Below are 23298 nucleotides of genomic sequence, written 5' to 3'. Positions count from 1 at the left end.
TTATAGAAACATTGTGCATTTTCTGGATATCTTTCATTATTTGTTTCAGAGAATAACTGGTCTGAGTTGCTTTCCATGCCTTTTAGGTGCTCTGGCTTAGTAGAAAAGCAAGTTCTAACTCTGAACTCCAGCATTTATCACAAATCAAATGGTAGTGGTAAAGTAACACATTTAAATAGCTCATGGAACAGTCGAAAGAAAATATTGCACCCAGAATGTTAATGAAAGCAGCAAATTAATATGATTATTTTCCAAATGCAGACAGAAGTAATGCTTAACAAAAACTGAAGGCCTAAACCTCCCTTTTAATTGATTCAAAGCACCAAAGACACAGGAGCGAATACCAAGCAACTGCTACAAAAATAAAGTTTCAGAAAGAAATAGCAAGATGTATAATCTAGCTTTGGCTTTTTTACAATAAAAACAGATTCCCATTTTCTTTCACATAAGAGATATTCAAAAAATAACAGGGGGACACAGGGATTGGTTAGGGAAAGGATGGATATCTTATAAGCAAACAAACCTGTAAACTGGGGGTACATATGCATGTCTGTACACAAAGAAAAGAGCGGAGAGGGCAGATAATGACAAAAATCAGAGAAGTAAGAAGACGACTAGTTTGCAGTCCCTCATGAATTCCCCCATTGGGAACACCAAGATATTTCCTCTCTAGTTAATTCAGTTTCAAAGGACTGAACAACTGGACAAAACCCATAGAAAAGATATTAACACTGAAGTTTTTGAAAATATTTTTGTAGATTTTCTATCTTTTTCAAGAAGAGACTGAAAAAAATAAGAGCAGGAAAAGCAGACAAACTGAGTCACTCACCCAGACACCTGTAGGGAACCACAATATGTGGGTGGCCATTGCACTGCTTCCATCCCCTCTTACACCAGTTCTGGATTGTAACTGGCTGGTTGGCTTCAACAACATTGGTGATTTGCAACTCAGGGTAGACCTAGAGTTAAAAGTAAAAAAAAAAAAAAAAAGAACAAATGTTACCACAAATATCCACTCTGGTTCATGCAATACTGTCACACGTTTGTAAAAGGGACATCATAATACACTATTAATTTTTCCTCTTTTCTCCCTATGCTGGTATGTAATGTATTTACTTGCTAGTTTGACTATGTGCACTCACCTGGAAATCTGGTGTGTCTGTTCATCATTAAAAACATGTGGCTGGCAGATCAGAATAATTATGGTGGTAACAGCTGGCTGTCAAAATTATAACTTGGCCAGTTATACTTGATTAAGCCAAAGATCAGGTAAACAGGCGTTTCATGGTTAAATACCCTCTCCTCCATGTTCCAGCTATTGTAAAAACTCCCTATGTACAGGGCATAATCTCCATACAACCAAAATTACTAGCATGCCTTTATGTTTACCTCAACCATTTTAACAATCATAATTCTTTTCCATTGCATAGTATCCATAACCTGTTGAATCAGTTATTTGTATTTAGGTTTACATGATCAATTTCGAAATTGCTGAGATCAACACTTTATCTGCTCTAATACTGCATTACACTTCTACATCCACAACCAGGTCAGCAGGGCAAACAAGTTGACTAATTTATTGGCAAACCACAACTTTGGCTTTTTACCCCAACTCCCTTTTTCAATTTTACTGTTAATAATGGCTTCTGTGATCACCTTTACCGAGGACAGGTCTGACTTCTGTACAGACCCATCTCCCAGTCACCTCCTACACTCACATTTCATTCCACCAGGAGCACATTCACTCGCAATACAGTGTGAAGGAATTTCGGAGCATCCAAAGCACATTCCCTATGAATAAAGGTTAACAAGAACACATGCTCCTGGAGCACACCTAATCAGTGGTTAATCCACACCACCAGCCAGGGGCAGCCAAGGCAAAGCCTGCCAAATGCACTCAGCGTGCATGGTAAGCCCCTGCTGCTTCACTCAATGCTCCCAATCCAGTGCACCAACCACAGCAGTTGTTGGCACATCCCATGGCTCTTGCTTTTCATATTCAAACTGGCAACCTATCAGCCCTAACATCAAACTCAGAAAAAGGTTCTAGTTTTTCTTGGCCTTTCCTCAAGCAACGCTGACCAATTTCTAAGTGTGTCAGATCTGAGGATTTAGGTGCACTGAAAACCACTGTCTCCTCACACCTATAAGTGGAAAAGCAAGACAGGAACAAGTCTGAAGTAAGTGGAGATGGCCCAAAAACATCCTGCAAAGAAAGAACATAATCCCAAGTAGAGCGAGCTGGGTTGAAATTGGGTGAATTCAAAGTCCAAAACCTGTGCTTGGAAAAATCACTCTAAGAACCTTGACAGCCCTGCTTCAAGGAAATAGGATTTGTCTGCGTCAAGAATCTCCACCAAGCTCATGGCATCCAAGAGCCAGGGCCTTCTGGCACTCTCCTGACCAAAGGTTAAAATCTAACTCTGGCAAAAATTAATTTTAAAGTCTGAGATTTTTGGTAAGGCTGGAGTGAAATAGCCTCCTTGTTTCAAAGACACTAACAAAGAACAGTACAGCCCTCTCAGATTTGAAATCAGTAATCTTTGAATGATTAGGCTCTGGTCCACATGCATGGGAACAGTAGAAAGTAATCAAAGTCTGATTAGAAATAATTGAAAATGACTTCTTACTTTCATTAAGAGACAGGAAGGGAGCTAACATAATTGTAAAATCAAACTATATTAACAACTTAATGCACAAAACAGGGGTAGATACAGTAACAATGCCAAGGAAACAACTACAGGAAGAAACACTGCTTAAACAATGCACTTTATGCTAAAGAAACTGAGTATTAACCCTGCCTTCTAATACAAAATAGAATTTTATAATCAGGTACTTCTTGCCTTGTGCAAGCACCTCTCAGAAGCCATCTGACAGATCTCTGCCAGCTCTGACGGCACCCTCACTACAATCGATGGCTGAAGCATCAGGGAGACTGAAGGTACAGCCTTGGATGTTAATCCAGCATAAGAGATACAGCTCAGTTCAAGAAAGACCACAGGGCAGATCTGTAAACTAAGAGTGAGAGTTTCCTGCCATCAGAAGATTGCAGCTTTGCTTTGTTCTTTTTGTCAGTACATGACCAAGGCCGATGGTCATCCTCCACGTCACAAATAGAACACCATTTTCATATTGCTTGCTGGAAATGGCTCCAGAGGAACTTGCAGCTCCCCCTGCTCCATCAGTGCTTCAAATCCTGAACTCTGAACTGAAACAGCAAGGTTCAAAGAAAGCTCCTCTTTCTTCCTCAAGCTTTTTATCTTTTCCCTTGGGTCCTCTCAGTTCTATCAAACAGATCTGCACATGCTCATGCTCTTGACTCCTGTCACAGCACTGCCAAAATGGATTAGGAGGTCACACAGCAGCAAACTTCACATCTTAACTGCTGTGTAAATATTACACCACAAGGCACCAGAGCTGCCTCAAGTGCTAACAAGCACGATGCAAGAGAAAGATTTGATTTTCTCTGGACACTGCCTTTAGCACTGTCATGCTGCACTCGGATTCCAAGTTCGTACCTGTGAAAACATCACATTCCAGTAATTATAGCCCACAATTACATAAAACTGGGTGCTGTCACAAGCCACGTGCTTAATATACCACAGTGACACCAACACCTTCTCATCAGGGACATCTTAACCTTGCTCGGGGTTAAGTGTCAGTTGTCACTCACAGAAGAAGTAAATGCCTTAAATGAAGTCAACTAAAAAATTTCGCAGTGGCTGAGTGTTTCAGAAAAAAATGAAGACAAAAAATCTCAAACCAATTAATTCATCCACATGACATGTACACAGCTTTAAAACGACCAAAATAAGATTTTGATCCATGAAAACAAAGACACACTCAGTTGCTTTCCTGAGATGCATTTCTAATGAGGAAGTGTACCATTACTGTAGGGCCTCACTGAAACAATAAGATTAGAGGGGGAAATACTTTAATATATTATTTTAATTTTTACTATTTCCCCAAACCACCATTTTAACTGCTGGTTAGTACAGTGGACAAAATTCTAAGTAATTTACAGTATTTGTCAAAAGTACACAAGAACAAAGAAATACAAAGAAGCCTCTTCTTATGTTTCTACACCAGTTACTAAACTCCTAATTTCCTCTGACAGCTCACACAAAGCTCCGTCCACCCTTCATGAGAGAAAACAGGCTTTGAATTTCATTATCAATAGGTTAATGCCAGTGTATGTGCTGAGGAAAGTTCCTCTCACTAGACTTACATAAGGTATTTGCTCTGAATTGAAGTGGGACCTACTTAGTGGCACAGAAAAATGAGTCTCATATTTATTTATAGTGTCCCTAATGAGCTACTGTTCTTTTAGAGAGTCAGCATGAGCAGCACTAGACAGTTGCAGAAGATCCAAACTTGCAATATTATCACAACTTGCTGCAGAGCAACTCCCTTAATACATCTTAAAAGAAACCACAGAAGAAACAGAGATCAACTTAATCTAGAAATTTTAACTGGCAATCAAGCGTTACAGCTACATCTTCATTTACTTCCATTTTCATTACCAGGTATCCTTATATACCTACTGCAGAAACAATACCCTAAAAAGCCACTCAGGCTTCTCAGGATTTCATATAATCTTGCTTACACTTGTGTTTACCCCTACTGGCTCCAATGACATGGATTTAGGACTACAATGTGTATCAGCTGTGTGATGCTTCCAGTTAACTTCTGGCAAGTCGAATCCCTCCCCACTCCCAGGAATATTCGTACAGATAAAAGGAATGAAGAAATGACATCTGCAAATAGAACAAAAATGAGGGTGGTTTTCAGCAGTTGCATCTTTAGCAACTTAGATAATTTGAACATTTCAATAGGGGAAGATAACTCAAACTAGGATAAAGTTTGATTACATCCAGACAGTTCTTGTGCCATCCTTCCACAGCTTTTCCAGAAAAGAAAAACAAAAAACAACCACATAAGTTAGTGGACAAGTTTATTTCCAGCTGGACTATGCAACTCTGTGCTTTGAATATTCTATACTTACAGTATAGACATTACTTTAATACTTTGAACTGTTCACAGAAATTATCAGACAACTTGCTTTTTAAAATTGTAAACAAAAATCACATATGTGATACAGGTAACCATTTATCTACCTCTGAGTTTTAAATGAACCAAGAAGTGGGTTTTTATAACTTTAGTGAAGTAACTGCAAACAGACACTGCAAGAACAAAAGCACACACACATTTAATAACTAGAGTTTAGGAAGACTGTGGCCTTAAAATTGCTTGTGGAAAACATCCTTTGGCAGCAATCACATCTGAAGGACAGCTAAACAATGCCTCAACTACAAAAACATGCCCTCAGTTCCAGATCAACAAATTATTGTTGGTTTAAAACCTATTTCTATATATATATATTGTATATATATTCTTCCCAGTATTTTGCATTGATGTGTTACTGAAGAGCAGTAACAAGCAGACGTGCTGCATTGGCATGTCCATGCACAGCAAGAATATGATAATGATTTCTGAGTCTCTGCAATCTTTCCACTCTACACCTTCAGAAGCAGCGACACTGCAGAGTCCCAGATGTCCCAGATCAGCTGCACCAGGAGTGATGCCACATGAGCAGCAGTGACACAAGCACCATCAACCCTGAATGAAATGCCCTGTTCTCAGTCCTGCAGTCTGTGTCTGGAAAAAAGACAGCTGTATGCAGAAAAAAGGCATTACAAGTCTCATATAAAAATATTCTAATATATTACTGGGTTTTACAACATTTCTATACTACTATAAAGGGCCTTGGTATAACATAATGCTGAATCTTCACAGACTAAGATTTAAACTCAGAACTGGGAATCAAGAAGCAGGAATTTTCATCTGGTTGGTTGTTGGGCTTTTTCCAGGTTTCTTTTTGTCTTCGTTTGGTTCTGTTGTTTGTTTGTTTGGGGATTTTATACTTACTGCTGCAAAGTCATGTAACTTCAAGGTTAAAAATCATGTCCAACTAAAAAACCTCCATAGAAGAAGAACATGAGCCTCACAAACTTTTGTAGAAAGACCCTTCCTTGAAAGCTCTTATTTACACATAAAGAAAAATATTCAAACACTAAATTGCATACACTTAACCACATGCAACTATGGATGCTTATTGCCTTCATATTGCCACTTACTTCAAACAGTTGATGTAATTATTTTGCCTGTTTTTCCAGCAGCTGCTTGCCCAAGTTACAATTTTTAACCCCTGCTTTCCATGCAGCTGTTCTAGTCATAACTCCTGATCAGATCTGCAGGCTAACCAGGTGAAGCAGCACCCACTATAACCGTAAAGTAAGCCCAGTAAACCTCTGGTATGTCAGCTCTGCAGTCCCCTACATTCTGTTGTCAGGGGCACGGACATAACCCCTGCAGTGAATTGTCAGGTAAGGGGGAGAACAGAAGCCATGCAAGGTTTAGAGAGATTTTAACACACCAACACAAAACCACCACTACATGTGGTGGTCAACTTTACTACTCTAGAGAGCCCCAGAGGTCCAAAAGAGCAGCTGTTGTGCCTGACAAGAGACGAACTCCATATTGCCATGCTGGCCATCTCCCAACCACTACATCCCACTCTCCTCCATTTTTCCTCAGGCTTCTTCTGTAACCCACTGTAACCCAAGTAATGTCTTCACTTGCTCAGGAGGAATTATCAAAGGAGAGTCAAACTCAGAACTAGCTGCACCACAGCAGCTTCCCAATTCTCTGTCATGGGCCAACATGAGAAGTAGCAAGGCAATTAAGGAACAGCTCTGTCCCTGTACCACAAGTCCCAGGTACCTTCTGCTGCATGTTAAGCAGCACAACATCTCAGGCATTTGCACTGGTTTCCAGCTGCCATTTGGGAAGAGTGTATGCATATACCATTTTAACCCCACAGTATAAAACAAAATGAAAATAATTAATTCACACCCAATTACTTAGCATAAATAAATAATCTCTGGCTGAATGTCTCCCAAACTAAACAGAATTTTTTCTTTTAATTGAATCCTGACGACAAGTTTCCAGAGACATATCACTTCTTATCTTTAGCCACATCCTCTAGCATCCATCCATAACAGCCTTCAACTTTTAATAGCAGCCTCGCTGAGTCGATACTCAGCCTCATGTAGGGGTTTTACATACTGCTCTTGTAACTATTTCTTTGGGCCCATCTGGCAAATCATCCTCCTTTCCAACATCTTAGCTGCTTCACTGTTACACACAGAGTTGATGTTCAAGTGTTTAATGCCACAAAACTCACCCACTATTTCCACTCCTTTCACCCCAACTCTTGCCTCTCCAATCCACTCATCCTGGCACTCTGTTCCTGCTTCCAGCCTCTCTGCCCACCCAGTGAATCTTAAGTTCAATGCTAAGAGGCAAATGCTCCTCTTCTCTTAAGCATCTTTTAAACTTCTTCATTTCTATCTCCAAGTATGCAAAGTCAGCAAACATTTCAACACTCAAACTAGTTTCATTCTTTACTATCCTATCCTATGCAAAAGAAAGCAAAACATAACAAAACGTGCAGGTGTGTGCATGTGTGAAAAGGGGATATGACGAACCTTCTAGGCATTAACCACAGATGGGGTGGGCAGATGACGGCAGAGATCGAGATCTTGCTGCAGTTTTCACTCTGGTCATGAGAACACGCACTCATTCTATTTTTCTGTGAGCAGGGTACATGCAAAATCTTGGTACAGTATCTCAAGTACTTTGGACATTCAGAGTGGTAGAAATATGAGCTGGTTTTAGTGCAGTGACCAGCTGGGCTGTTTGCCCACCTGAAGGTTCATATATATGTGATTTTTTCCCTTGAAAGTCCCTAATGTGCTTTTATCTGGAATTTCATGCAAGACTGCCACTTACCCTGTAATTCAAGCATTCAGAAAAGCTGCCAGATGTGAGGCAGCCTGCTCAACCCTGAACACTCACACACTGGCTTTCTTTGAGCACTCCCCCCTGCACTCAGGGAAGGCAGAAGCCTACAAAAGCATAAATAAAGCTACATGGTCAAACAGATTCTCCTCACTGCTTTTATTTTATAGCACGAAAGTATTTGTATGCAGCAAGAAAACCATACCAGAACCTTGGCCCTAACAGGGATACTCTGTTTACCCTATTAGGTCTCTAAAGCCTCTCTTGTATAATTACGGAGGATATTCAGCTTTTCATACTGTAAAACCACAGAGTAAACCGGGCTGGACTTACAGTCTCTTCTCAGCTGCCTCCCTGTCCACTCTAAGCACTTACTGGTTTAAATGCAACAAACAGTTCTGCTTCTCCCTGGGCCGAATTTCATATTCACAGAGAGCCAGCAGAGTCCATCTCGTCACATCACCACAAGCCTATTCACAGAGTCACTCTGCTTAAGTTCAAGATGAAACTACATCTGCTTGTTACTCTATGGTATCTCCAGAAGCAATTAAGCAGTTTGGGGTTGGGGAGGTTGGGGATTTTTTGACCTTCGTTTTTTTAATGTGTTTGCACTTTTTCATTAAATTTCTACATGAATAAGGTTAAGTATTAGAGCCATGAGACAGAATTATACCTAGTCAAGCTAACAGTGTATTTTTATCTCTAAGTAACATATCATGTACAAAGGACAAGTACTGCTGTCCTCCCAAGAGGGGAAACCATGGAGGAAGTAGTAGTTTAAAAACAGTAATAAAAATCTCATCTTTTAGACATGATATAAAATTTCATCCACTCACTTCCTCTTTAAGGGTTGCCTGAGGCACTGTGCTGCCAGATGAAGGTGGAACAGTGTAAGCAGCCAGAGAGCCTAGGTCTGCTTTTCCAGGTTCTCCTGAAGGCTGCCATCCCTCCGACAGCACATGGCCATGGGAGGAACGTGAGGCAAAGTGCTGTCCTAGCAGCAACTCCTCCATCACATCAATATACACATCAAGTGCCAGTGAGCTGCATCAGACAATTAATACACAAGGAGAGTGCTTAAATATAATTGTGTTGGCTACAGCACCAGCATCCAAGGGACTGGATGGAATACAGGCTCAGATGATGTGGATCTTCAAAAGCAGTCCTTATTATTCTTCTAAAAAAGCAAACATGAGAAGAAAAAGAAAAATAAAAAAGATAACCCACAAAGCCCAAAAAAAACAAATAATGAAGTCTGACCTTTCTTTTTGTGGTATTATCATAATGAAGATGAAACACCGCATTTTATCTCAACCATGATATATTTCAAAAAGGGCTGACAGGGAAAGAAGCAGATCTTGTGCCAGCAATTTCTGCCCAAAGATGGGGTACTGTTCTGACAGCATGCAATAAAACATAACAGCTTTTTGAAAACCACTATCTGTAGAAAGTTACTATTTCCTTTTCAAAGAAATCATCAATATAAATGGCTATAACATTTAAAATCATCAAATTACTTACCTGAACCATTTTCACAAGCCTCTCCCAAAGAAACCTCACACCCTTTTGTCAAATGGGAACGTATGTGACTGAGCTATGTTTGTTGGGATCACAGTAATAAGATCTATGAAAATGTACTTGAAAAAATGCAATTTTTCCCTATTCAAGTTCTCTATTTTTGTTCCACTGCTTACAAAATGACCTACTTTGACTATGTCAAAGTTGTCTTCGAGGCCATGCAAAAACTGTCACAAAGTAACAAGCCCGGGAACCTATTTTCCATAATCTAATTAATTTATGCATTCTTGAGTTTACTGCAGAAGTAACCAAAGGGTAATTTATTACGCTAAGAGCCCAGAATCAGTTGCATGCATGCCCCAAGAGACAAACACAGTGGTGATTTCCTTTTCCATGAAATCAACTTCAGACTCTAGTACCATAAATCTGAAGTGGTAATATAAGGTCATATTCTGAAACAGTGGTTGTACTCCACCAGCCAGGACACAAGAAAACCTTGCGAGGTTTAGTCCTGTACTGAAAACCATACAGAAAAAGTCAGAGTAATCTTCAAGTTAGAAGTGGACTACCTGATGTTCTTAAATACAAGTTGATCTCAAAACAAAAAAGAAGAAAATTAGAAGTTGAACATGAGGAATGAAACCACAGGGAGCATAGCTGCAGAAAACATTCAGATCACTAACATTTCTTGTTTGTGAATAACACAGGAAACATGTACTTGATGTTTTACATTTCCTTGCCTTGGTCCTTTAAACAGGATACCTACAGTAATAACCTGAGTAGCTCCAAGATGGTGCCACATTTTTCTCTTTTTTTTAGTAGGTCAAACAGAAATGCTTTTTAATCATTCTTGTTCTTGTGGATGAGATATACCTTATACGGACTACAGGTTTAAAATACAGAGAATATATAGTGTCAGCAAAAAATAGGATAAAGGTTTCCTTGTGTTTTTCTCTGACTTTTTTCTCATAGAATCTTTGTCCAGAGTAATCAGAAGTGCCTCACCACTGCCTTGCACAGATATAGCAATTCTGCCCGCAAACTGTTCTCTTAGGAGAGTAACCTGAAGAATTCGTGGCTGAAGATAAATCAGGCATTTCCTACATTCAGTACTAATATTTACTGTATCTCAGATTAAACAAAGTTCACCATGAAAGCTTATCAAGAGAAACTGTCACTAAGCATTTTATGAAGACCTGCCTACTCATGTGAACTTCAGTTTGGAGCCACTACCAAGACAGAAATTCCCAAATCTTTCCCATTTGTGTTTCAAATAGGGAACAGTACAAAGTAACAACACTCCAAGACACAGGCGGTAAATTCCAGTCTGAAAGTTGAATAAGATGAAAAAATGTACTTCAGTCTGATCAGACCCACACAGACTTACTCAAGATTTCATTTTAAACTTACATTATATTGAAGACTTAAATAATTTTCAAATGCAAAAACCCCCTTATTATACAGTAGGCAGTTCATGCATCTGTGGTGCAAATTCTGCTTTATAGGGAACAGTATCTACTGCTCATGTCTTTGATAACACAAAGTACTACTAAAAGCTAATATCCAACAGGATATTAAGAAATCTTCATTAACCATTCAAAACATTGAAGTTCCACAGCTCATTTAGAATTCACTTCTACTTGAACTACACTTACTGTTTATCCAATTTTGTTTCATGACAGAAGAAAAGAAGGAGGGTACAGAGAGGTCTCTAAGACTCACTTGCAAACATCTTTGCAAAGCTTGGAAATTTGTCCAAGAAAGATGTAAATATTCTGCCTCATATTAGTAAACTGTCAGCACCTACGTTTCCACTTGCTAAATCAGTCTGAAAACCCAACTAATTCAACTTTCATCTAAACATTGTGGCTGCTAAAGTCGTAAGGCATCATGCTGAGACCCTGAAGGACGTCCATGCAGGTATTTAACAGAGGACCTCCCAGTCATCCTCCCTTTTGAGAGCGAGGGATTTTAGCCAACACTCCTTGGGATATCAATGCCAGTTTGGAAGCAAAGCAAGAAATTAAATGGGCATCATAAAAATGTGCTTTACCAAGCAAAGTCCTATCATGCTTTTTCTACACCAGACTTCTAAGTCTGCTGGACTGCACACACACACACACAGAGAACAAGGTCTATAGTGGCAGACACGCAGCATCTCCCAAGGCAGCCTAATGCTGGCTTTGCACTTTTTTTAGTACAATTTTAACAACTTACTACTATTCTTTTTGAGTAAAACCCCATGCAGCAGAATATCCCTCTCTGTTGCTGCAGTACTGCAGGAGACCCACCTATCTTGGCTGATTTTCCAGCAGTGAGAACATGAGGTGGGTCTCCCCTCAGCCCCACACTTTGCCTTAGCACTTCCTCAGCAAGCCCCACTACTCACAGGCTCTGTGTTGTGCATGTAGCACAGGTCAGGGGCCAAAGCTTTTGGGTTATTCCCCCCCCCCCCCCCCCCCCCCCCGTACAGGTAATGAACACAACTGCAGAGATGGTTATTGAACCTGGGAGACACGAGGGAGGAGAAAGGTTCTGACAGATGCTGCTCATCAACCAGTATCGAAGCACCAAATCCCCATGTGCATGAAGTTCCCAGGCACTGGGCTGCCTGCAGGCATCTGTATGTTTACCAGGAGCAGCTCAGAAGCATGCAAACCAAAAAACATACTGTCTTAGTGCTCCACCCCCCACCAAAAAAGAAGCTGAACATTTTCTTGCCAGCTTTCTTCCTCCTGCAGTCTGTTCCCACACAGATGGCAAAACATTTTTTGAGGCTTTGTGCTGCATGCTCCACTGAAGCCAGTGGGAACCCTGACACCACCTTCTCTAACAGAAAGACTGAATCCACCAATTCCAAGGAAGTCTGAAAAATTAAAAGCTCCCCCCCCCCCTTCTATAAAAGAACAATCTCAACAGGATTAGGATGATTGCCAAATGGAGAAACCACTTCTAACTGCTCCCAATGACTCAATTAACTACAGTGATGTCAATACCCAGAGAACACTGTTGTGGTGTAACAAAATCCAATCATATCCAATAAAACTTCCACACCAATATAGTGATATATTATTCTCAAGCAGAAACAGGATGTGCATTTCCATGTGCCCAAAGGCACACTGAGAAAAGGAAAAATCAGAATAAAGTCCAAGTCAATTATGCATCCTCTGAGTTGTGTCAATCCTGAATTTTGAAGGACAGAGGAAGAACTGTAACTCTGCACCTGCTTTCCAATCCAAACCACTGTGCAGCTGGAGCATGTCCATGCATATGTTCCTCTGCATTCTGCATCTTGCCAGCAGATATCCCAAACCACTTACAGAATCACAGAATCATCAAGGTTTCCAGTTCTTCAAAATCCACAAAGAATTTTTAATTCAAGTAAATATGATAATTTATTCTATGTCTCTTCTTTTACTTCACAGTAAGACTGGCAAACAATATGTTTAAATTGAAATGATATTTGGCACCCTTTCTCCAAGAGGAACAAAGTTCACTGAATTGGACTGAAATAAACATAAATAAAACAAATTTAACCATTTCAATTAAGGACTTCTCAATTCAAAGGATTTTCAAATTGCTGGAAAACAAACATGAAATCCTTAACAGGTCAGACTGCCTTGGCTCATCCTAGGAGAGATATTGCTTCTCACCTCTCAGAACCACACCTACACTTCTGTTGAAACTTTCAGAAACTAAAAAAATGTAGATCAAAGCTTTAAATGCTCTTATCTTGAGGATTATGTTACAATGCAATCTATTTTATTACTGTGCTCTATGGCTTAGCAGTTTCTGTTGTTTAGAGGAGTAACTGTTTCAGAGATAAGAATGCATGAACGTGAAACATTGAACTAGAATGAAGCAACAAAATAAACATGAGGATTTTCAGATTTCAAATGATCCCGTGTGTAGCTCCTCATACAATGCAAGCTCTATTGCTGAAGCCCTCAGACAACCACCAGGCTGACCCTCTAACAGCCCATAAAACAGAAATGCTGACATGGCTACACAACATGATAAATCAATTTACAAACATCAAATCCACTAGTGCATTATGAAAAAGGCAGAATTTTAGTTTGTTAAAGAACAATGGAAAAGAATATTTATCTTGGAGACCAGCACATGAGGCTGATGTTCCTGAGTGCAGCCACTCCTCCTGTACCTCCAGCTGTAAAACCCTGACAGAAACGGAAGGAACAGCAAAACCAGCAGCAGCTGGGACTCTTCATCTGAGATATTGAGCCCATGTTCTTTTTCTCAAAATCCTTATGGCAGGACTGTGGAGCAAAAGTTTAGCAAATGACCCAAGAAAACTAAATTTCAGGCCACATAATCACTACAAGGATAGTGCATTACATCAGATTTCCTGGCCTTTCATTCATCTCTCAATTCTCCTCTGTCCTTCCCACTGTCATCATTCTGCCCGAAAACACCAGACTTATTCAAATTTCTCTATTTTCACCTGCCTCTTCTCTCTTTTTCTGCACAGGTGCTGGTATTTTGAATGTATGTCCTCTCCACTTATGCTTCTACTGCTGTCCAAATTAAATTGGTGGAGCCACATTCACATCTCTAATTAATTGATGTCCTGTTCTTCATTATAGGCTTGATTTGACATCTGTCTTCTAGACCTAATAACATCAAAAATTTTTTGCCCTTTAAATTGCTCATGTTGTCTTTGTCTATTGCCAGAGAAAACCTGCTTAGGAAAATTCAGGGATTAAAAGGATGTGTTCTTCTGAAAACACATAGGACAAAGTAGCAGAAACATGTAGTGCCTTCAGAAACACCTAGAAAGCTTCTCTTCACAGGCTATTCAAAGACTAGAGCAATGCCATCCCCTGGTCAGCTGTCAAGAAGTTCTGCCCCTGCCTTACACTTTTCCCACATCAGTGCTCCAGCTCATCTGGTCCCTGGTGAGCAGGTCAGAGAGGGAAACTCACCCTTTTCCTGTTTGTTTGCAGGGTTTGGCTTTGTGCCATTTCAGTTCCCTAAACTTCCTCACTGGAAGATCAGACATATGCTAAAATTTGGCAGAGAAAAAATGAGGAGGAAGAGAAGTGATTTTTTTCTGCAACAGCATGTACTGCTTAAACTCAATACTTGTGCTAAACTGCTCTTTAGTTTGGTAAGAAACTCTAAAATTAGCTCACATAATCTGACCATCTTGCTGCAGATCTTCACCTACAACAATTTAAGATGTTTAAGCTGAAAGTCTGCAAAAGCAGGAACATTCAGGAATTTCAAACATAGCTGAATATGAGAGACTCCTCAGTCCTCTGTGTTGCTCCAAACCACAGCGGTGCTCTCATATGAAACACCTGGATCAGAGGACAAAATCATGATAGGAACACATCACACTCAGAGTGGCTTCGATGCATACTGGCTCAAAAATATTAAAAGTCACCCCTCCAGAGTTCAGCAAGGAATTGCCTATTAGCAATTGCCTCTCAGCAATAGTTTACAATTAGTTTCTATGACAATCTCCTCCAAAACATTAAAAAATACACACATATTAATTTACATGGTATTACAGGTTTAGCTTTAATAAGATCAGTCTAATTAAATCCTCTTAGATTCCTTGTTTAGAAGCATACTTGGATGATCCCTTCTGATTTTTTTTGCTCTTAGATGGAGCGTACAGACTTGCCAAGCTGTGTGGGAACTTGGACAAGCAACATTAGCTGCAACACTTCACAGATGTTTGAAGAAACACTCATCAAAATCAAAATTTTTTTTAAGTCTGCAACTGCCTCAAACAAAAAGAGTGAAAACAATACTAAAGAATCTTGATATTGCCTCAAAAAATACCTTAGAAGCTGGATTTACAAGGAATCCATTTAATGACCACAACTCTGGCAGAGCTCTCTTCCCAGGCCAAGTGGAAGGGACTAATGAATGGACAAATCAGGTGCTTTATAAATGCCTAATTATCACTGTTCCTAAAGAAAACCTATGACATGGGATAAGAATCAAATAAAACAAATCGCATTGCCTTATCTTCTAATGGAAACAAAACAGAAACATTGTGCGGTTCCTTCACACAGCTGGAATTGGACATCTTGAATGTCATTACAGTCCCATGGGATCGGTGCTCTTCTGACCTACAACAGTATTTATAGAAAGAAACTATGCTGGCAAAATATGTTGCATCAGGCAATATTTCCTCATATCCAGATGACAAGTATTCATGTTTCAATATTCATACCTGGGTAGAAGAAAAAAATTTAACCATCATATTGCCATTAATGTACAAGTAATTCTTCCATTTTCTCTTAATGTATGCAACAACTATTGGCACACACAAAATACAAAGCTGATTTTAAGAGATATTTTGATGCATCTTCTAAATGCTACACTTTCTAGTAGAAGCTCTTGTCTTAGCTCAAGAGAAGGATGTTTTTCCCTTTCCCTAGCAAGAACTCACCCTAAGGCCTCACAACAATTTAGAACAGTCTTAAGGACCTTAAATCCAATGCTGGTTTTAGTCCCAATATTAAGCCAGATGCCTCAAGAGCTCTGAAAAACTAAAATCTAAAAATCTAAAATCCTTTCAAATCTTCAAATCACCCTTCAAACTTTTTTGTTAGTGATTTATAGTAACACCTCTTCAGTAAAAATCTTGCCCTACTCAAGTAAAGAAACAAAAAAAAATATTAATACCTAAATTTTTTAAACTATTAAAAAGATGCTCTCTCTCCCTAAATATATATATGAAGGAAAAAGGTGGATAAAACCATCAATAACTGGACAGATATTCAGAAACCTCTCCACAATTATAATTAATCCACAACCATCTAGAACAATTTTCTGTTAAGGAACACTCATCTACAAAAAAAGATCATCAGTGGGATTTTTCTATTAGCCAGAGGCATACAGTATTTGGAAGATTAAAGCAGGCACTCAATACAGTGCTACATAATAATTTTAATTGGATAAAAGCTAAGTGGATGATAATGCTACCATATGAATTAGAAATTAGAAAGCAGTGGTAATAAAATGCTTTGGAAAAAAATGGAATGTCCCAGAAATCAAGAAATATTCCCCCATTCAACCTTGGGGCAGTACCCTGCTAGGAATTCAAGGAAGTATCACTTTCCTGAGAGCTTCAAAGCGACAGAACAAGAGAAACTGTCTTTCCCTTTTCTACCTTTGCCTGCAGAACTGACAACTGAAACTCTTCCCAGCTGTAGCCAGCATTTTTAATTTCCATATCTTCCAAAACAGACAGACAGTGGCAAAATGGGAAAGAAAGAAGAAACTTGTCTCCACCAAACAAAGAAAAAAAACCAAACCAGAAGACAGTAACACCATCACCACAAGAAAAAGCAAGATAGAATACAGTAACAAGGTAAGGTAGTAACAAGAGGCAGCACAGAAAAGCCATAAAGCAATCCATAAGGGATGGAGATGATCCAAAGCACATGGAATGCTACACAAAGCATATTACCTATTCACATATATACAATCATGCACAGAGACTTGAGGAAGACCAGAAAGGGATGGAACAAACACTCGAAACCACTCAACACTCAAATCTTGCAGGCGGCCTTCCAGCTCTCAGGAGCACCACTCCCCAGAAGGAATTGTACACTGCAGATGCTGGGGCCATGGTTTTGGTCTTGAACTGGACACAAGTCTCAAGTCTGATATCACTAGGGTACAATTCATGCCTTATTTCACCTCTTGTCCACTTACTGCCAACATCTCTCCAAGAGCCTGTGTTAGCACAGAAGCTGCATCAAGGAACTGGCATATCTCTGAAAACTCTCCCTAAGAATAAAAACTGCATCACAATAGAAAGTGCCAGGAGCTCAAGAGGATCCAGAATGATCTTTAACAAAAGTGAGAAAAATCTGTGTCAGACTGAAGTGTCCATGCAACCATGGTCTGAAAAGGTTGCCTGGGCTGGAAGGAACCTTAAAGATCATCTTGCTCCAACCTCCCTGACGTGGGCAGGGACACCTTCCTCTAGCCCAGGTTGCTCAGAGCTCCATCAAATCTGGCTTTTAACACTTCTGGGGATGGGACAGCACTGGACAACCTGTTCCAGTGCCTCACTACCTTTATAGCAAAGAATTCCTTCCTAATATCTAATCTAAACCTACTTTCCACAAGTTTAACTCGTCCTGTCACTACAGGCTCTTGTAAATAGTCTCTCTTTCCTCCTCAAACAGGGTGAAACATGTGCTCCCTTCACCAGGCATGCCAAGAAGCAAGTGCAAGTGCGGCTGGTCCTTCTGCAGCCTTAAGGAGCAAACCATAAGCACAGAGAACAGCATGCTGATGATAATGTAAAACATTTTCCTGATCACGTGCTAAATGGTTGTCTGTTAGTTCACCTATGAACCAAAAAAGGCAAGAGGACTGCCCCGCATACAGCCATTGCATTCATATATTTCAGAGGATGGAATAAAATATTGTACTCCTGGCACAACTGCCACACTGGTGGAACTCATCAATTAAGACAAGCCATTCACCTTGCACATCATGTCTGTGAAATTCAAAATTAATCTAGGGGGAAATGTAGCATTGCAGCTTCATTACACACTGCAACACACATCTACCTAAATATATATTTATGTAAACAATTCTCATTCATTTTCATCCTTTCTCCTCCCTCAGTCTCAAAGCACAATCACTCTTCTTCCACAAGAAAATCATGTTCTTTCGAAAGGAGCTGGAAATTTGATCATAAAATAACAACACACTAAGATTCTTAAGTTTTTAATTTCTTTTTGAGACATGCAAAAACTTCATGGGGAAAAAATGAGAGGGGACCTTTTTATTATCAACAAAAAAGGCAGGAATCATCTGGCAAAATATGCTGCAAGTCTTATTAGTCACTTGATTTGAAATGTGTTTAAATGGTAGACTACAGTCTGGGCTAAAAATCCCAGCCTTCTTTCTCAAGAAGGTGAGCATACTAAGGCTTAACTGCAGGATAAATATGCCATCAGTAGTAGACTGATGAGATTCAAGCTGTGGCAGACAGAGTAAACTAATTCAACTTTTGCCATGGACCAAAAGTTAAGTAAAACCAAAGACTTCAATAGTAAGTGCAAAAAATGCCAAGATCCTGTTCACCCAAACTTTTCAGCATGACTGTGCACATCTCAGAATATACCAATACCCATTCTGTTGCAAATGTCATTTGTTCTTAAGGACAGTCTGTGCTGCCAAAAATCTGTATGTTTTCCATGATGCTTCATTAAACAGATCGTATGGCTTTTTAGGCTGCTGAATTTGGAGTAGTTCAGGTTGAAAATTCATTTTCACCTTCAGTACCATGGCTATTTGCTTTGAGAAACTAGAAAGAGCACGTTATGCAGCTTGGATAAAAACAATTCCTATTACAATGAAAATGACAAGGTGACATGGAGAGAAACCATTATCACAGCAGCAAAACCATTGTCATTGTGCCTCAAAACCTCAGGAAAAAAAAAGGCCAAACTATTTTTCTCTTTTTAAAATCCTTGTCATCCCTGGCAGTTGAACAAACCCTGTAACAAATCTGCAGAAACTCTCAACAAGGACAAGGACTAGAGAAGGAGGGAACTGCTACCATCAGTCTTGTCTGGAGTGAGTCCCTGAGCAACATGCACAAAAGGATTAACAGATGGTGGCAGGAGGGAGCCAAACAATCAAATAGAGATGGACCAGTCATTTGGTGGCCCTTTTAGGCCATCTACCCAACAGGGGTCATGAGGACTGCTTGCATCTGGGGGTTGTGGGGTGAATTAATGCCTAAGCTTTAGTATGGTGAAACCCTAGCTTGTACTGGCTAAGAAGGAGATTTTGGGGTTCACCAGCAACTTCCCTAAACACATGGCATAAGCACAGGAGGTTTCAGAAAATGACAAGATGGTAATTTTTGGAAGTGTTATGATTAGAGGCTAGATATGTCAACACTGTTCTGTCAATAATTATAATGTTACCTGTTACCTGAATTTACCCTACTGTTTTCTGCTCCATGTAACAGAAAGATAGTTAGGACCATAGTAACATGCATTTATAATTTTGTTATTTCTGTGGAATACTTTTCTAAAGAAACACACACTGAGCACAAGACACATATCTCAATTATCTTTAAAAGAGAGTGGACATATGCCATGACTTTAAAGAAATCGAGCAGCCATGACGTGGTCTCAGAGATGCCAGGTATAACACCTCACAAGGCTAACATATACTTTGCATCTGAAAATTATTCTAAGCATCTAAGCTAAAGTTTGCACAGTGAGCCAGCTGCTGATTGTAAAGTGCACTAGATCTCCAGGCTCCAAGGTTTACTCCATCCTCACAATATCGGCGCCCAAACTAGTTTGACTATAGCTCTGGTTTGGTCTTGGGAGAAAAGACAAACAGTTATATGCATACTTAAAATGGAAATAAACACCTCCAAATTAAACTAAGAGGGGAAAAAACCAAGCATTAGACAAAATTAACTTTTTGTCAGCTATGAGTGTTGTTTTTACAATCCATTTTGGCCAGTGAGTTCAGCACAGATGACAAAATAATTTCAGTCCTTCAAGGAACTCATATAATGTATCCTAATTACCAGACATAAAACTCTACACAAAGAAGCTGCTCAAAATTGTTAATATAATAAAACATACACTGGTATCTTCCATCTGGACAGTTGTTCCCTTTAAACAGGGAATGGAGCACATCTAAATTAACTTCCTACGCTGCATATTCACGTAACTCTGAAACCAGACTTAGCCAAAGGGCAGGCTCCAGGTCGGTTTGATGAATACAGTCAAGGAAGGCAAGAGCTGACAGGCCTCCTAAAAGCACCTTCCTTTGACAGTAACACACCTCCCTAGGGCTTTTCTCCATGTGTGGGTTGGGGCACCCAGCTCCTTCCAGAAAACAACACAAGACAAAGTCCAGGACCAGTGGTCTCCACCCCCCCAGGATATCAGCTAACCACCCATCAGGGGCTGTTGGAAGCAGCTTTCCCCAGGACTAGTTATCCAGCAATTGTGTATGGCACGTTTTTCCCAACATCCCTCCAGAACAGCTGGCACTGCAGTGTCAGCAGCAGGACTCGACTGACCCCAATGGCTTGATGTAAAGTGTCAGCTACACCACTCACACCACCTTAAGGATCCTGGCACATACAAAGGTGTAAACCATCCCACTTACATCAATGCCACGTTGTTCTAACACCTGCAGCACTTGCAACTGACAGATGTTTGCAGCTCAGGCCTGTGTGGTTTTACTTCACAGTAACAGGTACAGTTAATACAGTGGCATGCTACACTGACACTAAAAGAAACCATTAGTAAATTGTACTTCTCTAACTAGTATCTCATTTCACCCAAGAAAGCTTCATTTTGTGATATTTAAATACCAAGAAAAGCCACCAGCTTACACTGAACACAGGGGAACATGCAGATTTGAAGGCACAGGAGATGGATGTACTGTGCTTCCAGAACCACTTTCTGTGATTTGAGGACCAGAGTTTAACTGAAGTCAAGGAAGTAGGAAGGCAACATTCAAGTATCTTCCATTTCCTCTCAAATAAGCAATCTACAGTCTGAGCTTTTGCATCTTTAAACTGTGTGATGTGTTGTCCAAATATAAATTCAGACAGTTCCTGTGCTGCACTGAGCTCCCACTCAAAAGAAGCAAAGCAACAACAAGCAACATAAATCTTTAAAACATGTAGGTGGTTCTGCTTATCCCCCGTTCCTCTCTTTCTGCCCTGCAATGCTCCTCTACTGCTACTTGCTGCATCAAGACTCCAAAATCCTCCTATGCTGGCAATGGATGGGAAGAGGCAACGATGACAATCTCAAGCAAAACATAAAAGGCTCACAGTAAATCTTCTGTGCAAGAGAAATACATGTCCTTCTGTACTCCACGCACCTTCCAGCCCCATGCTCTGACCCCCATTTGGGCATCTGGCAAGAACATCTCTTCTAAAACAGCCAACAAGGAGGCAGAAGAATGGATCTATCTGTAAGTTCTCATGAAAGAGAAGACGATACCTTTTTTTTGTTTTTGAAAAATATCTTCAAGGAGGAAAACAAAGCCTAAGAACAGTAAGTGGAGCTTCACAATAAAAATAAACTAATTTTGTATTATTTTATAGCCAAGGAGCCACAGAGCAAGATGACTGTACTTGCTTATTGCATTTCCACTCTAATTGTCTCTTTTTGGCATGTCCCTTTTGGTCCTTCCCCGCTGGAAAAAGAGCTGAGCACATGAGCTAATGCTACAGGATTGACCAGAGGAGAGCATCTCCCCTTGCAACAGAGTGATTATTGCAGTGCCTGGCACAGAGCCACACAAGGGATCAGAAACAAAAAACAGGATGAACAGATTTCTCATTAAAAGTACAGGAGTAAAACCCCAAACCTTCCCTTGCTCACTATCACTTCAGGGGTAAAAATCCAAATCTTCCCTTGCTCACTATCATTTCAGGGCTTTTCTTGGAGCTAGGTAAAAAAACCCACCACCAATCCAGCATTTCAGCAGAGTTGTGTTAACAGCTGCTGCTCCAGCAAGACAGAACCACCAAGGGAGCTCCCACAGTGCCAGGGAAAGTGAAGAGATGCACTGACACTCAGCCTCTGCCTATACCAATGTGGTAGTTTAGGCCTTAATTTTAGTAGGCTCTGAAAATGCTACGTAGATTAGAAGGGACAAGCATCACCCGACTTAAGCAACCAAAGAGTCATTTCGCATCATCTGACATCACAGCAAGTATAAAAACAGGTGTAGAGAGGCCTCGGTCGGTCCCCTGCATGGCCGATGCTGAGTGAACACGTTTATCACAATGCTGGGAGAGTTAGGCCTCACCACCAATTCACAACTGTTTGGTTCGGGAAGTACACGTTTTTGTTTTGTTATTAGTTTTCTTCTCTCTTGCCAGGTGTCCTTTGGGGGAAGTCTGCTGGGGTGTTTTTGTGGTCTGGGTGGTTGGAATCTGCTGTTGGGTGGGCGACTTGGTAGTTATTGTTGTTCTTTTCCACATTGGTATATATATATGTGTTATATCATATTCTGTTTTTAATTGTCTCTCTTTTGTATAAATATAAGAAGCTTTCCATTTTGGGTTTTGAGGGTTTTTATTCCTCTTCTGGTTTTTTATCTTCCTCCTTTTCCCTTGGTGGGGGGAACACTCACTCTTTGTGCTGGGTTGGTATTTTGCCAGCTCGAACTAGCACAACCAAGAAAAAAGTCCCTTACAAAGAAACAATCCTTCTTTTGGGGAAAAAAACCCAGCATGAATGGGAGAGAAATGAAAGGAAGGAAAAGGTCATATTTGGCAAAAGCAATCAAATATGTGATTTCTTTTTTTTTACATGCAAACTATTTCAATGAAAGACGTACCACATCTCAGCCTTGCTGCCTATTGCTTGCAGTTAATGGAAAAATGCAAATTTGTCCCATTCCTTGACAGCAAGCACTGTCTTCCAGTCAAGGTGAACAGCAGAAGGTAAGGCAAAACCTGCTGTTAGCCCCAGGATACCGAGCATATTTGGAATATCAAGCACAACAACAAGGGGTTCCCCAAAGCTGAGAAGCCAGTTTGAGTGGCATCTACTAGCAATTCTCTACAAATTTATTTCTTTGGTAGATGTGGGTGTTCTTACCCAACCCTTCCATTTCTCTCGTTGGGTCACAGACAAGTTTAGCAGTAGGAAAGCCACAGCAGAATTGTTCACGTTAATGAAAGCACACTGCTTAAACACGCACAAATAATAAACACAGTTTAATTAAAATCTGTAAGATGCCCACTTCATTTTTAGGGAGTAGATCTGCCAGCACTTTGCCTCATGACAGGGCAAAACCCCCCGAGCCATGCTTTTAACTGGATCTAGAGACACTCTAAAATCATGACATGATCACCTAATGTTAAGGTAATACACTGTCAAGCACACAAATTAGGGCTCATCACCACAC

The 23298-nt window shown here is 40.1% G+C and overlaps 1 protein-coding gene across 5 annotated transcripts in view; it reads right to left on the bottom strand.

Moving 5' to 3' along the window:
* The window catches only part of APP (amyloid beta precursor protein), a 208376-nt gene that overhangs the window by 143703 nt on the left and 41375 nt on the right, over positions 1-23298 (bottom strand). For all 5 annotated transcript variants that reach the window (XM_071562894.1, XM_071562884.1, XM_071562914.1 and 2 more), the window contains exon 3: positions 830-959. In XM_071562894.1, coding sequence (XP_071418995.1) covers positions 830-959 — 130 coding nt within the window. The remainder of the gene's footprint in view (positions 1-829; positions 960-23298) is intronic.

Source organism: Pithys albifrons, chromosome 1 (genome assembly GCF_047495875.1).
Source record: "Pithys albifrons albifrons isolate INPA30051 chromosome 1, PitAlb_v1, whole genome shotgun sequence".
NCBI classification, from domain to species: domain Eukaryota; kingdom Metazoa; phylum Chordata; class Aves; order Passeriformes; family Thamnophilidae; genus Pithys; species Pithys albifrons.
Note: the sequence above shows the minus strand (reverse complement) of the source record. Positions and strands in the feature narration are given on the sequence as shown.